The sequence below is a fragment of the Nanorana parkeri genome, unplaced genomic scaffold (assembly GCF_000935625.1).
Source record: "Nanorana parkeri isolate BGI_ZX_2015 unplaced genomic scaffold, ASM93562v1 scaffold132, whole genome shotgun sequence".
In the NCBI taxonomy this organism is placed as follows: Eukaryota; Metazoa; Chordata; class Amphibia; order Anura; family Dicroglossidae; genus Nanorana; species Nanorana parkeri.
Window position 1 is genome coordinate 919,415 of NW_017306400.1, and position 14,952 is coordinate 934,366.

At 44.3% G+C, this 14,952-nt stretch overlaps 1 protein-coding gene across 1 annotated transcript in view; it reads right to left on the minus strand.

Moving 5' to 3' along the window:
• The window catches only part of LOC108784922 (dynein heavy chain 3, axonemal-like), an 899,093-nt gene that overhangs the window by 843,639 nt on the left and 40,502 nt on the right, over positions 1–14,952 (minus strand). The window contains exon 3 of the mRNA XM_018553871.1: positions 5,829–5,908. Within this exon, the coding sequence (XP_018409373.1) occupies positions 5,829–5,908 (80 nt within the window). The remainder of the gene's footprint in view (positions 1–5,828; positions 5,909–14,952) is intronic.

The window sequence follows — 14,952 nt, forward strand, 5'->3', positions numbered from 1 at the left end:
TTATAACCCAAAAAAACCTAAAAAAAAAAAAAAAAAAAAGGTAAGAACATTAACAGAACATGCCAGGTCCTTCTGAAGGAAAATAATCCATTTAAAGTTAAAGGTTTTTTTTTAATTGAGTGTTTATGTTAAAATGCTTATATATCATATAGCTGTAAGAAAAATCACTGGGATTACACAGGTTTTGTTGTTTATATTTTTTAAATGCAAGTATAAATCATTCCTTTTTTTCTTAAAGGAGAACTATGAGGTGAGTGCTTTTCACTCACCTCATAGTTCTAGCCGACCTGTGACAATGAAACTGTCACAGGTCGGCTCAGTAATGCTTTTCATTAATTCCTGTTCACTTCTATGAGCTTATTAAAAAAACACATTACTTTTTATTAATAATATCTTATATTATGTTTAAAAGCTAGTTAATTCAGTACCTGCTCTGCCAATGGTGCAAACAATGGTACTGCAGTGGCCTAGAGTTAGGACTATCAACAAGAAACCAGGATAATACAGTCAGGTCCTTTAAGCAAGAAAGGGCTGAGCTAACACTACTCATTATTATGTTGAGTAAAACATTACATTATTATGTTAGCCTTTTACTTTCTCTCTATAAAACATTATTTCTTAAAGTGACTTCTAGTTTATATTAGTGTTGTCCAATGATATGCCTATAGCAGAGGTACTCTGCCCTTGGACAGATTTGTAACATAATAATCTGCCTCTGGCATCCAGTAACAGTCTAGTTGGCAAGAATTATGTCAAGAGCTAAAGGAGGTGATCCAGTGTGAAACTCAGTCACTCTGCATGTGGACTGCAGAATTTTATATTAGCTGCGAGATGCTGTAAGTTCTTCTCTAATATGTAATCTCGTAGTTCTGCTATGCAGCACTGAAATAAATATGCTGCTAGATCATAAAATGAAATGTACTGTACAGTAATGAGTTTGCTCTGTGCTTCATAAGCAAAGGGAGATTTTATTTTTGAGATAACCAAACCCAAGAACATATATGTAATATATTGCTTTTTACCAGTTCTTAGATGTGGTGGCTTGCTTTATTTTTAACTGGTAATCCAGAAAACTAATGCAAACAACCATAACAAAAGTAAATGAATGCAGCCACCACATCTAAGGACTGGCAGGATTCTATATATTCAATTTATGTTTTTGGGTTTAGATTTTGTTTCCCCCGGAACCCCTTTGAATGTTTAGTCCATGATCATTTATTTGTCAGGTGATCATATATAAAGGATCATTGGATACCGGTACCACATATTTAATTTTTTTTTTCACATATTTAATTTTATTTTTAAAGTTTAAAACACCCTCCCTTTCAGTTGTGGATACATCCCTCAATAAGTCACAAGCAAAACATAAAACCAATCAGTGAACTACTAAAGATATCCAGTAATCACTTAAACTCTTCTAAATCTAAATTCTATGTAATCCACTGCAGTTTCTCACATTAATTATGAATAGATCCACTATCTGTGCAGCAGGGACATGTGGTCAGGGGAGGTAGGGGAGGCAGAGCTGACAGCTTTTCTCCATTCAGATGGGTTTGTAACAGGTTACACAGCAGGGAAAGCCTCCCGCTGTGTAAACTGTCATGGACAGAGCACTGCCTGTTAATTATAAGCCCACTGCTTATGTAACCTAACTAGTGAGGCAAGAGATGTCACAGCCTCTACTCTGTGTTAGAGCGTGTTAGCTCTGTGGATGGTTTGGACCAATGGCAAAGCGCCATTGGTCCAAGCTGTCCAATCAAAAAAGCAAAAAAAAAAACACTGAGGCCATCGATCTCGATGCCTCAGCAGTGACGAACAAGGGAGGGACAGGGAGGCTCCTCCCTGTCTCCTCCTTCCCTCCTTCCTCCCTCAAACTAGCTTGGTGACCAGGTTGGGTGCAGAGCTTCGGCAAGCGAGGCTTCGGTGGGCTGGGGCAGGGCTGTGTATGCTGGGGGCGGGGCTGAGGAATGCCTCACCCACATCGGAAGGTACCGCACGTCACTGCTGTGCAGCGTAATTTTCTCACACTTCCAGAATTCAGAGCAACATTTTTATATACTTTTTGTATGTTAGGCTCAGTAAAGATCCCTCAGGGCATTTGATGAAGAATACTTACCCTACATTAGAAATCGGTAACAAAAAGGGTTTCTCAGATCAGAAGATTGCCAGCTTTGGAAGGACATACATTACCCGATAGCAGCATAGCTGAAAAGCTTGCCCATGAACAGATTTCTGTTTTGCAGTGTACCTTAATTTTTTTGAGTTGTACAAGTTTAAGAACTTCAAATATATTCTCATTAAATGTCCAATCCCCCAAACATCAAAAAATGATGCAAAGAGTGAAACTCTTTTTTCTATGAGCCAATCTCACTCCTCTTTATTGCAGAATATTGTTCAGGCAGTAGGGGCTGGAGGAGCTGCTGTTTAAGCAGGCTAGACTTGAGTACCTTACCAGTGTGGCAGTGCCCACTAAAGTAAAAGTGGTCATGGGGGAAATATGGATCTGCTACTGCTGACTTCCTCCTTTCTGTACTTCAATACTTTCTGAGTCATGATCAAGGAATAATATGCAGACCAGGAAAGTAGGAACTCTGCATACCTTTCCCGGGTCAATGACTCAAAGCATTGAAACACAACGGTGAACTGGACAGCCATTAAGTATGACTTACCAAAGGAGAGACCTGGAATGGCTGCCTTCATATCTCTATAATGACAGGTTTCCTTTAATAATCCAATGAGCAAGCTGAAGGCTGTGAGGCGACACAGAAAGCTGCAGACCTACAGGCTGTGAAACAGCCAACATCATCTGTCTTTAAATTCTGGCAAGGGTTTTCACATCTCAAGATTGCTTGAACAGAATCACAAAATACCTTGACAGGAAAAACAAAGCAAATATTTGTCCTTAGCTATATCTGTAGTTGTTTGGTTGGAGTTCTGCTTCAATTGTTTCTGGCAAGAGGCATTTTGTTTTGATTGACATTAAAAATCCATGTATGGTTTGCTAAACCATACGCTCTGATAAATGGTAACAATTTGAGAGGTCTATGAGAAACTAGGCTCTATTTGATTTTGTTTCTAGATGCACGAGTTGTATCAAACAAGTTCTTGGAAAGACCTTGAATTGAGGAATTAAAATAATTGGATATGCTTTAGTAAGCACAATTATAGAGCTATCTAATAGTTCAGATGTATGTGTTGCATTAAGGCACGTTAAAACATGCATTTTGCTGCATCTTATTGCAAAGCACATTAACATGTGAAACTGTTTCCTTTGAGGTGTCACTCAGAATGGCACCCAAATACACATGCAGTAGCTGCTAGCGCACTAATTCTACAGTACACAAAATCAAAACATACTCAGCATTTTGATGTTCAGCATTGCCAAAAATGCTGCATGTGTGCTTTTGTGTGCTGCCAGCATATTCAAAATTAGTCAGCTACCTTAACGCAGTGACACCCCGACCCTATAGATACTTAAAGGAGAACTATGGGGTTAGGGCTTTTCCGCATAGTTCTCGGTAACATAGTAACGGGAGGACACAAACTAGCGTCCTCCCATCACCCTAAGCTCAGTATACCGCGAGCTACAGCTAGCAGTATACTGAGACGCCGCAGTGTACCGCGAGCTACAGCTCACGGTATACTGAGACACCACAGCTGAAACGGATCCCGACAATTAAGTCTGGATCTGCCCAGCTGCGTGAGTGACAGCTGGCTCTGCCTATCTAGAGGCAGAGCCAGCTATACCCGCCCCCTCCCCCGTCCATTCCGCCAGTCAGCACTGTAGAATCGGAGCGGGGAGGGGGGAATCCAGTCCCTCCCCTGTCACGGCTCTGTGCCGTGACAAGATCGAGAAGTGAGCATACGCCGGTATGTGTTCGCTCACTTCCCGATCTACTGAGCCGACCTGTGACAGTTTCATTGTCACAGGTCGGCTAGAACTATGAGGATGAGTGGAAAGCACTCACCTCATAGTTCTCCTTTAAGGCACAGTTTGACAGAAAGATCCTGTGCAGGTCTGCAGGTGACTGAAGGGATGCAGAGGAAGCAGATGCTCCCAGCTCAGCTTTTTTCATTATATCCAAAGCAAAAGCATGCATATATATGACTGTAATATACCAACAGGTAGAAGTTATACCATTGTTGCTCTGATGTTTGTGGAGGGAATGCGTTGAGAAGTCTCTGGCTGCAGGACTGTAGTTGTTTGCAATGGAATCACTGCAATAAATAAAGAAATATATATATTTATTAGACAATGTTTGTTTGAACAACACAACATCAGTACTTTTGCATCTTGGCCCATTTTTGAAGAAATAAGTATACATAGATCTGGAATATGTAAATTGCAGAAAATGGTCTGTTACAGCTAAACTACAGCCAGATAAAAGAAAAACAAATTAATGCAGCTCTGTATTCTTTATTCAACATTACATATATTTGTTTTAAAATGTAAGCAGTGTAAATACCTGCATTTTTCTTGTTATCAGCCTCTTGTAGTATCCTGCACAGCAGAGCTTAGACTGGAAGAGGAAGCATTTTTTAATAGTTATGCGGATTGTGAGAGAGAGTAAAGTGGCAGAGACATGTGTTCGGTCTGCTGCTTCTCTTTTCACTGCAGGAAAATGCTGTGCTGTGTGGCAGATGGACAGCAATACAGTACAAATGATTTGGATTTTGCCTAGGGAGCTAAAATAACAAATATACCGACCCGAAACATCATGCTGGCTGGCTCCTAGACCGGTCTCTTAAACCTGTCCCCTCTTCCTCACCAGCAATGGAATGTCCCTCAGCATCCTCACTTCCTCTCCACAAAATAGAACTTGATGACTAACAGGACCTGTCATAGATTGACTCGCACAGGTGTGCCGTCACGGCCGGCTCCTCCCCCCTGGGCGTGGCGCCTCCTCCTCTTAAACACAGCTGAGTCAGTCACTCGGCGTTCAATCATTGTGGAACGTCGAGCGACTGACTCTGTGGGGAACAGAGCCACAGACCATCCACAGCCTTAAGTGAGAAGTTCAGCCTCCCTGTTGGGACTCAGCTACTGCTAGCTGCTACGGCTCACATTGCTACACAGAATTGCCTCCTACTCCTCCTGAACTCCCTCCACTCTTGAACCGCAAGTACAAGGGGATCTTCCCCTACCTGTTGGTAGCCACTTCAAGCCATATTAGACGTGTATGATAGCAATGAACTGTGTGCATTGATACCAACTGGCATACCATATTGCTGGTTTTCTCCCACCTATTTGTAGCCACTTCAAAGCGATATTGAGATGTATATACTAGCAAGGATCTGTGTGCATTAATACCAACTGAACATATCATATTGTTGATAATTACGGATTGCATCACTTGCTCTGCTGAAGATAACCTTGCATAACCACCGCACTACACATCTCCCAAAGTGTATTAGTGAACGCCATTCAGTAATTCTGCCACACCGTGATCACTGTGGATTGGAGAGGGGTGATAGGAAACGATTCCCTATTTATTCCTGCAGTGACAAAACTACAATTCACCACATGCCTCCACTTGAGGTTGATAGCTATAACCAAAATACCTAAACTGTATAACTTCCCGATCGACTGAGCCGACCTGTGACAGTTTCATTGTCACAGGTCGGCTAGAACTATGAGGATGAGTGGAAAGCACTCACCTCATAGTTCTCCTTTAAGGCACAGTTTGACAGAAAGATCCTGTGCAGGTCTGCAGGTGACTGAAGGGATGCAGAGGAAGCAGATGCTCCCAGCTCAGCTTTTTTCATTATATCCAAAGCAAAAGCATGCATATATATGACTGTAATATACCAACAGGTAGAAGTTATACCATTGTTGCTCTGATGTTTGTGGAGGGAATGCGTTGAGAAGTCTCTGGCTGCAGGACTGTAGTTGTTTGCAATGGAATCACTGCAATAAATAAAGAAATATATATATTTATTAGACAATGTTTGTTTGAACAACACAACATCAGTACTTTTGCATCTTGGCCCATTTTTGAAGAAATAAGTATACATAGATCTGGAATATGTAAATTGCAGAAAATGGTCTGTTACAGCTAAACTACAGCCAGATAAAAGAAAAACAAATTAATGCAGCTCTGTATTCTTTATTCAACATTACATATATTTGTTTTAAAATGTAAGCAGTGTAAATACCTGCATTTTTCTTGTTATCAGCCTCTTGTAGTATCCTGCACAGCAGAGCTTAGACTGGAAGAGGAAGCATTTTTTAATAGTTATGCGGATTGTGAGAGAGAGTAAAGTGGCAGAGACATGTGTTCGGTCTGCTGCTTCTCTTTTCACTGCAGGAAAATGCTGTGCTGTGTGGCAGATGGACAGCAATACAGTACAAATGATTTGGATTTTGCCTAGGGAGCTAAAATAACAAATATACCGACCCGAAACATCATGCTGGCTGGCTCCTAGACCGGTCTCTTAAACCTGTCCCCTCTTCCTCACCAGCAATGGAATGTCCCTCAGCATCCTCACTTCCTCTCCACAAAATAGAACTTGATGACTAACAGGACCTGTCATAGATTGACTCGCACAGGTGTGCCGTCACGGCCGGCTCCTCCCCCCTGGGCGTGGCGCCTCCTCCTCTTAAACACAGCTGAGTCAGTCACTCGGCGTTCAATCATTGTGGAACGTCGAGCGACTGACTCTGTGGGGAACAGAGCCACAGACCATCCACAGCCTTAAGTGAGAAGTTCAGCCTCCCTGTTGGGACTCAGCTACTGCTAGCTGCTACGGCTCACATTGCTACACAGAATTGCCTCCTACTCCTCCTGAACTCCCTCCACTCTTGAACCGCAAGTACAAGGGGATCTTCCCCTACCTGTTGGTAGCCACTTCAAGCCATATTAGACGTGTATGATAGCAATGAACTGTGTGCATTGATACCAACTGGCATACCATATTGCTGGTTTTCTCCCACCTATTTGTAGCCACTTCAAAGCGATATTGAGATGTATATACTAGCAAGGATCTGTGTGCATTAATACCAACTGAACATATCATATTGTTGATAATTACGGATTGCATCACTTGCTCTGCTGAAGATAACCTTGCATAACCACCGCACTACACATCTCCCAAAGTGTATTAGTGAACGCCATTCAGTAATTCTGCCACACCGTGATCACTGTGGATTGGAGAGGGGTGATAGGAAACGATTCCCTATTTATTCCTGCAGTGACAAAACTACAATTCACCACATGCCTCCACTTGAGGTTGATAGCTATAACCAAAATACCTAAACTGTATACCTTTGACCCTCATTGGTCATATACCTATAACATTCTAGGACGGGTACATGATGTGGAACGGCCCCCCATCACACTGAGTGTATTGGGGTTCCGCAAGACTGACCGAACCCTTAAACCTAGAGTGTTAGTTTCGCAGTTGAGATCCAAGAGAGTACTGCCCTGCTGGATTGTGACAGGACCTAAGGCCCCATTCACACTGAGCGATTTATCAAGCGATTTTTGCAGCAATATCGCTCATATTTCCACGCGACATCGCTCTATGTAGCTTCTCTAATCCATTTCAATGGAGCTGTTCATATCTCGTCGCTCAATATCGATTGTAGCTCGTCGCTGGTAGCTTGTCGCTCCTACATGACCCTTTTTTCGAGCGATTTTGCTCCTGATTGCATACAGCCCAATAGGAAAAAGTCGCGCGACATGCTCAAAATCGCGCGATTTTCATGTCGCTCAGTGTGAATGGGGCCTTAGACTTCCGGAGCAGAGGGGGAGCGAGACTAAAGGGACCCGTCTAGCAGCAGCCGGGATTGTGGTTCACATCAAACAGTTTTCTTTAACTCTTTGCGCTAATGGCTGCCAGCTAAACAATCCACTTGCTGTTGCATAATCAACGTTTGACAGTTTATCACAGTTTTTCACTAAAATAAGAGTTATGCTCAACTGAACCACAATCCCAAAAAAACAAAAGGGAACCGAGCGCCACCTCTGTGTGTAAAATCGTTTATTAAAATAAATAAAACAAGGGATAATGAGAGGTGAGCCCCCTTCATCAGAATCATGCTTCTGATGAAGGGGCTCACCCCTGAAATGCGTCAATCTCGACTGACTGCAGCCGGTGGACAGTGATGTGACCGGAGGCAACCATGGTACATAGTCGGGTCAATACCATGTTGGGTTAACAAACTGTGTGGCCTCTTGTTTGTTGTTAAAGCATGATGAAAACGTTTGTTTGTTAGTACATATATCCCTTGTTTTATTCATTTTAATAAACAATTTTACACACAGAGGTGGTGCTCTGTTCCCTTTTGTTTTTTTGGGGGATTGTGGTTCAGTTGAGTATAACTCTTATTTTAGCTCCCTAGACAAAACTAGCACTCAACCCTTGCATTGCAGGGTTAGCCCCACTGCAAAGGGTTAAGATTTATTTTGCCCGGAGTTCTTTAAATCAAAGTGGCAGATGCCACTAGGTATAAAAACATTTATATAATATGAAAATTACACTAGATTCGAACTCTTTCTGTGCAGGGTTTGTCAAGCCATAATAGCACAGAAGCAAGATATTTGTGCTTACAAAGATCTCTAGTCTAATAATTAAACAGAAAATGTTTAAATAAGGAACTGCTGAAAGCAATAAATGTAACTTGTACGTTGTATAAAGCCAATAACATGTCTGTTCAAGAAAAAAGTGATATACCCCATTAACAGAGCTATATTATTGTATTGCTCTCTATTACAAATTCAACACAATCTATGTCCCAAACATGTCAGGACCAGCTGTGGACGCACACTGTCAGAGCCAATAGCGACGAGTTGTTTCACCTTTAGCAGCCACCGTTCTTATAAGGCAAGCACACCTACCGGTACTTGGATGCCCCCTGAACTTAAACTATTTACTCTAATCAGTTGATGCCATAGGCTGGCCCCCAGGAACAAGGAGAAGTACTGACTGATGTCAAAGTACAAGACAAACAGAAAGCAAGACACAAGACAGGAACAGGAAACAAATACAAGATAAGTACAGGATACAGGAAAAAAGACAGGTATAGGATTAAAGAGCCATGGTAAGACTAGGCTGCAAGATCAAGGCAGGAGTGGGTCTCAGGATTCAGGATTGTGAGGACAGGGCAGGAGCTATCACATGCCCAGAGCTCTGGGCTTGTGGTGCTTAAAGAGCACAACTAACCAACGCCCAGGCTGTAAGGGGCATGTAGCCAGGCTGATAGCTTGATCAGCCTGCAGCTGACTGGACTGTAGTAGGTGCAATTACAAGAGGCAACCACCAGATGGAGCTGAGTGGTTGCGACAGGAAGAGGAGCATTACACAATTGAATCTGGCTTTGGCTTAATACAAGCCATCCAGATTGTCACTGTTCATAAATGAGCCAAGTGCACATTTGCCTTGGTGCTGCTTAACACATAAAAATCCAGGTTTTGTGGAAGAATTTACACTCAGTCTATTTGACCAGTGATTTTCATCAAGAAAACAGAAAGCAAAAGCTTACATTTTCAGTTTTGGGTAGATGGCAGGCGTTGCATTGCCCCACAGATTGCATCTCCCTCTGAGCTTCCAGCAATGAGATCTGTCAGCTATAATTATTATCACTGCCTTGCTCCCCCACCCTTGCTACATGCATCACTTGCATCAGCTTGGCTTGATGTTGACCAGGCGCTTCTCACACTTCCTTGACGTTAACTCTGAAATGGGGGATTGAACAGCACCATGTATTTAATACGAGAATACCAGTATATACACCTTTGATGTATTTCAATGTGTTGTTATGCATAAGAGATAACGAGATAATTACTTTCTTAAAATGGAAATCCAGTACTGAAGTGTCCAGTAAATATGATTATCCTGGAGTTTCAGGTCCGGGCTTACCTTGGGTTTGAGGTGAATTTACATGCTTATTCACAGTCCTATCAAACTGAAGTGGGATTTTACCGTGCCCAATGCCTGGTAATCAGAATGCAATGCAAGGACCTTTGAACTTAGGTCATCTAAATTAGAACAGCCAATAATGGGGGCTTTGTTATGTGCCAGCCCCCTCTCTATAAATGGTGGGCGTAGAGGAGCCATAGTGTTGGTGTACATGAAAGTGCTGTAGGGAAATGATAGGAAAAGCTTGCAAACGGCACAAGTAGAGATTAAGGTCAGTTAAGAAACTGTACTTTAATTATGATTTCCAGCTATTTGGATATCAACCACTTTGTTACCTTCTTTTTATATTAATATTAGTAGAGACGTATTTGTCTTTTATGTTATGGTTGATTTAAATTAGGATTTTTTAAAATCTGTAGTGTAAATATACAGTACGTTAACTGTTGAGATGTATGTAATTTTAAGAAAATATGCGGTCACTAGCATTTTTTTACTTTTATTCAGGGTGGATAGAATAGCTCCACATGTGAGCTGCTGCTATCTTGCACTGAAGCCACACTGTCATTTGTCCTTCCTTCCTCTCCCCTTTCCCATTCACAGAAAGCTTAGTTTACTATGAACCATTCACAATATACAAAAGCATTCTGTGATTTGGCAAGGGGAGAGAGTGAAATGGAAACATTGTGGCTTCCATGCAGGAGAGCCCACAGGTGTCAGAACTGCTCTTATTATTCTTCCGGCCTCTGGGTACATTCATACCTGCAGCTGCGGTCAAATGCTGGTGTAATATACACTATATTGCCAAAAGTATTGGGATGCCTGCCTTTACACGCACATGAACTTTAATGGCATGCCAGTCGTAGTCCATAGGGTTCAATATTGAGTTGGTCCACCCTTTGCACCTATAACAGCTTCAACTTTTCTGGGAAGGCTGTTTAGGTTTATGAGTGTGTCTATAGGAATGTTTCACCATTCTTCCAGAGTGCATTTGTGAGGTCAGGTACGGATGTTGGACGAAAAGGCCTGGCTCGCAGTCTCCACTCTAATTCATCCCAAAGGTGTTCTATCGGGTTGAGGTCAGGACTCTGTGCAGACCAGTCAAGTTCCTCCACCCAAAACTCGCTCATCCATGTTTTTATGGACCTTGATTTGTGCACTGGTGCGCAGTCATGTTGGAACAGGAAGGGGCCATCCCCAAACTGTTTCCACAAAGTTCGATTCATGAAATTATCCAAAATGTCTTGGTATGCTGATGCCTTAAGAGTTCCCTTCACTGGAACTAAGGGGCCAAGCCCAACTCCTGAAAAACAACCCCACACCATATCCCCCTTCCACCAAACTTTACACTTGGCACAATGCAGTGAGGCAAGTGTCACGAGAGCCACGTACCTGAGGTGAGACCGAAGTAGTGGGGAGGCCTCCTTTGCACCTTGGGTCCTTGAAGTCTCTGGAGATGGAGACAAAGATTTGGTGGACACTGAGTGGCACGGGTGCCAGAGGTGCAGAGCACCGTGCAAGCCTTAGTCCGAGATCTGAGTCGAGGTCAAGTCCACTCTGTCAACAAAGTACACAAGGGTTAATCAGAAGAATGGTCGAGATCCAAGCCGGGGTCAGTTCCAATCTGGCAGCTGAGTACAAAAGGGGCAAAGAAGTAGAATGGTCAAGGTACAAATCTGAGGTCAATGGCAGGCAGCAATCAAGAGTAGTCAAATAGGTTTCCAGGTCACAACAAGTTCAGACAGATCACACACAAGCACAGGAACAAGGGGGGGACTGAAGATAATCCAGCAATTTGGCAGTGTCTGGGCTGGGCTTATATAGGGAAGTGATGATTGAAGTTTGAGGTCACTTCCTGTGCGCCTCCCGGGCATTTTCCTGCCTTTTTCCATCAGGTTGAGGTCACTCTTCCCGGGCATTGTCCTGCCTTTTTCCATCAGGTCTTCTGCGCATGCGTAGTAAGCCCTGGACTCTTACAGAGCCACCCACCCCCCCGAAGGGGCGGCCTCCGGACGGTCATCTGGCATGAAGCTCGCTGAAAGAACTGCCGGAGAAGATCTGGAGCCTGGATATGCGACTCGGGTTCCCAGGAATTCTCTTCAGGGCTGCGACCCCTTTTACTGCAGTCCAGGATGGCCTCCACCTCGTACTTCTCAATCCCTTCAGCCATGGAGGGAGCCGGAGGACTGGCCCCATGTTCCCTTAAGGGGTTTGGGGCCACGGGCTTCAGGAGGGAGGCATGGAAGACAGGGTGGATCCGGTAAGTTGAGGGCAGTTTGAGTTTGTAGACAACAGGGTTGAATCGGGACAGGACAGGGAAGGGCCCAATGAACTTAGGGCCCAATTTCTTGGAGGGACAGGCCAACTTCAAATGCCTGGTAGACAGCCAAACCTTGTCTCCCGGTTGGAGATCCAGGTCACCCCCCGCCTTCGATCATAGATGGTCTTGTAATCCAGCTGCGCCCTGGCCGTGGTATCCTTTAGGAGCTCCAAGTTGTTGTGCAGAAACTCCACTCTGTTCCAGACAGCCGGGACCGATGCGGAAGCGGGTAGGACAGGGGCAAAAGAAGGGTGGTACCCCAGGTTGGCGCAAAACTGTGATTGCTTAGTGGTAGAATGTATTGCGTTGTTGTATGCAAATTCTGCGCAAGGAAGAAGGGACACCCAATTGTCTTGGACAAAGGTGGAGAAACAACGATGGTACTGTTCAAGAGTTTGGTTCGTGCGTTCCGTTTGTCCATTAGTCTGAGGGTGGTAGGCCGAAGAGTAGTGGTTCTCAATGTCTAGAGCAAGACAGAGCTCCTTCCAGAATTTAGAGGTGAACTGGACCCCACGATCCGATACAATATTGCTGGGGACCCCATGGAGGTGTATGATCTGCTTGATAAAAGCCTGAGCCGTTTCTGGGACGGAAGGAGTGCCAATCATAGGAATAAAATGAGCCATTTTTGTAAGGCAGTCCACAACAACAAATATGGATGTAAACCCATCAGAGGGTGGTAGCTCCACTATGTAATCCATGCTGATCTGTTGCCAAGGTCTGGAGGTAACAGGCAGGGGGTGTAGGGGACCCCATGATTTACTATTTTCCGTTTTGCTGTGATTGCATACCGGGCAGGAATTAACGTATGCGTGGCAGTCCGCCTTGAGGGTAGGCCACCAAAAGGTTTGCAAAAGCAGATCGGTGGTTTTGGTCACTCCGAAATGCCCTGCCAACTTGTTGTCATGGCAGAGTTTGAGCACTGGAACTCTCAGTTGAAGGGGCACAAACACAGCATGGTCATGGAAGAAAAGCCGGTCCTTTTCTTGCAGATGTTCTCCTGAGGGCAGCTGGTCTAGAGAGGAGGCCAGTTTAATCCTGGACAAGAGGTCATCCGTAAGTAGGAGGAAATGATAGGTAGGGAGTATTGCGTCCGTCGTTGGCGAGTTATCTGATGTGGGATACATGCTGGATAGAGCATCAGGTTTACAATTCTTGGATCCTGGACGGTACGTGATATGCATTTGGAATCGGGTGAAGAAGAGAGCCCATCTGGCTTGCCTAGGTCTCAGACATTTAGCTGTACGGAGGTACTCCAAATTTCTATGATCAGAGTAGATAAGGATGGGTGCGAGGCTCCTTCCAATAGATATCACCATTCTTCCAGGGACAGTTTAATAGCAAGGAGTTCCCGGTCCCATACATCATAATTCCTTTCGGCTGGGGACAACTTCCAGGAAAAGAAGGCAACAGGATGCAACATGGCTGTGGCTTCATGGCGCTGAGAAAGGACTGCCTCGACCGCAATCTCTGAAGCATCGACCTCCAGCACGTAAGGCAGGGCTGGGTCGTGATGACAAAGGACCGGGGCAGAGGTGAATTGCTTCTTGAGTTTGTCGAAAGCCATCTGTGCTGAGGGGGACCACAGAAAACGTCTGTTTTGCTTGGTGAGCTGTGTGATGAGTAAAATTATTGACGAGAAGCCTTTGATGAATCTTCTATAAAAATTGGCGAATCCCACGAACCTCTAGACGCCCAAACGGTCCGAGGAAACTGGCCATTCAAGCACTGCAGTTACCTTCTGAGGGTCCATGGATATGCCAGAAGTTGAAATAATGAGGCCAAGGAATTGTATGTTATCTTTCTCAAACTCAAATTTTTCAAGCTTGGCGTAGAGTTTATGGGCTCGGAGGCGAAAAAGGACTTTTCGCATGTGGATGTGATGTGCCTCAAGGGAAGGTGAAAAAAATCCCGAAATATATCGTTCACCAGGTGTTGGAAAGTTGCTGGGGCGTTACACAACCCAAATTGCATGGCAAGATATTCAAAATGGCCAAACCTAGTACGAAAGGCCGTTTTCCATTCATCGCCCTCTCTTATCCGTATCAAATTGTAGGCCCCCCATAGGACCAATTTTGAGAACACCTTGGTGGTGCGGAACCTCTGAACAAGCCAGGGACTAGAGGCAACGGGTATCGATTCTTGATTGTGATACCGTTCAATTCACTGTAGTCGATACATGGTCTTAAAGAATGGTCCTTGTTTTCCACAAACAAGAGTCCAGCGCCAGCAGGAGAGGTAGGGGGCCGGATGAACCCTTTCCTAAGATTGTCATCAATGTATTTTTGGAGGACTTCTAATTCAGGCTCAGAGAGTGGGAAGATCCTCCCAAATGGTATTGCAGAACCAGGAAGAAGCTCAATGGGGCAATCATACGGCCGGTGAGGCGGTAGGGATTCAGCCCCTTGTCGAAGACATCCAAGAAGTCTCTTTAAGCCTGGGGGAGAAGAGTGTTGTCATCTGTGGAAAGGGGTTGAACCCCACAGGAACAAGGGGGGACTAATGATAATGCAGCAATTTGGCAGTGTCTGGGCTGGGCTTATATAGGGAAGTGATGATTGAAGTTTGAGGTCACTTCATGTGAGCCTCCTGGGCATTTTCCCACCTTTTTCCATCAGGTTGAGGTCACTTCCTGTGCGCCTCCTGGGCATTTTCCTACCTTTTCCCATCAGGTTGAGGTCACTTCCTGTGCGCCTCCTGGGCATTTTCCTGCCTTTTTCCATCAGGACTTCTACGCATGCATAGTAAGCCCTGGACTCTTACCGCAAGTACCG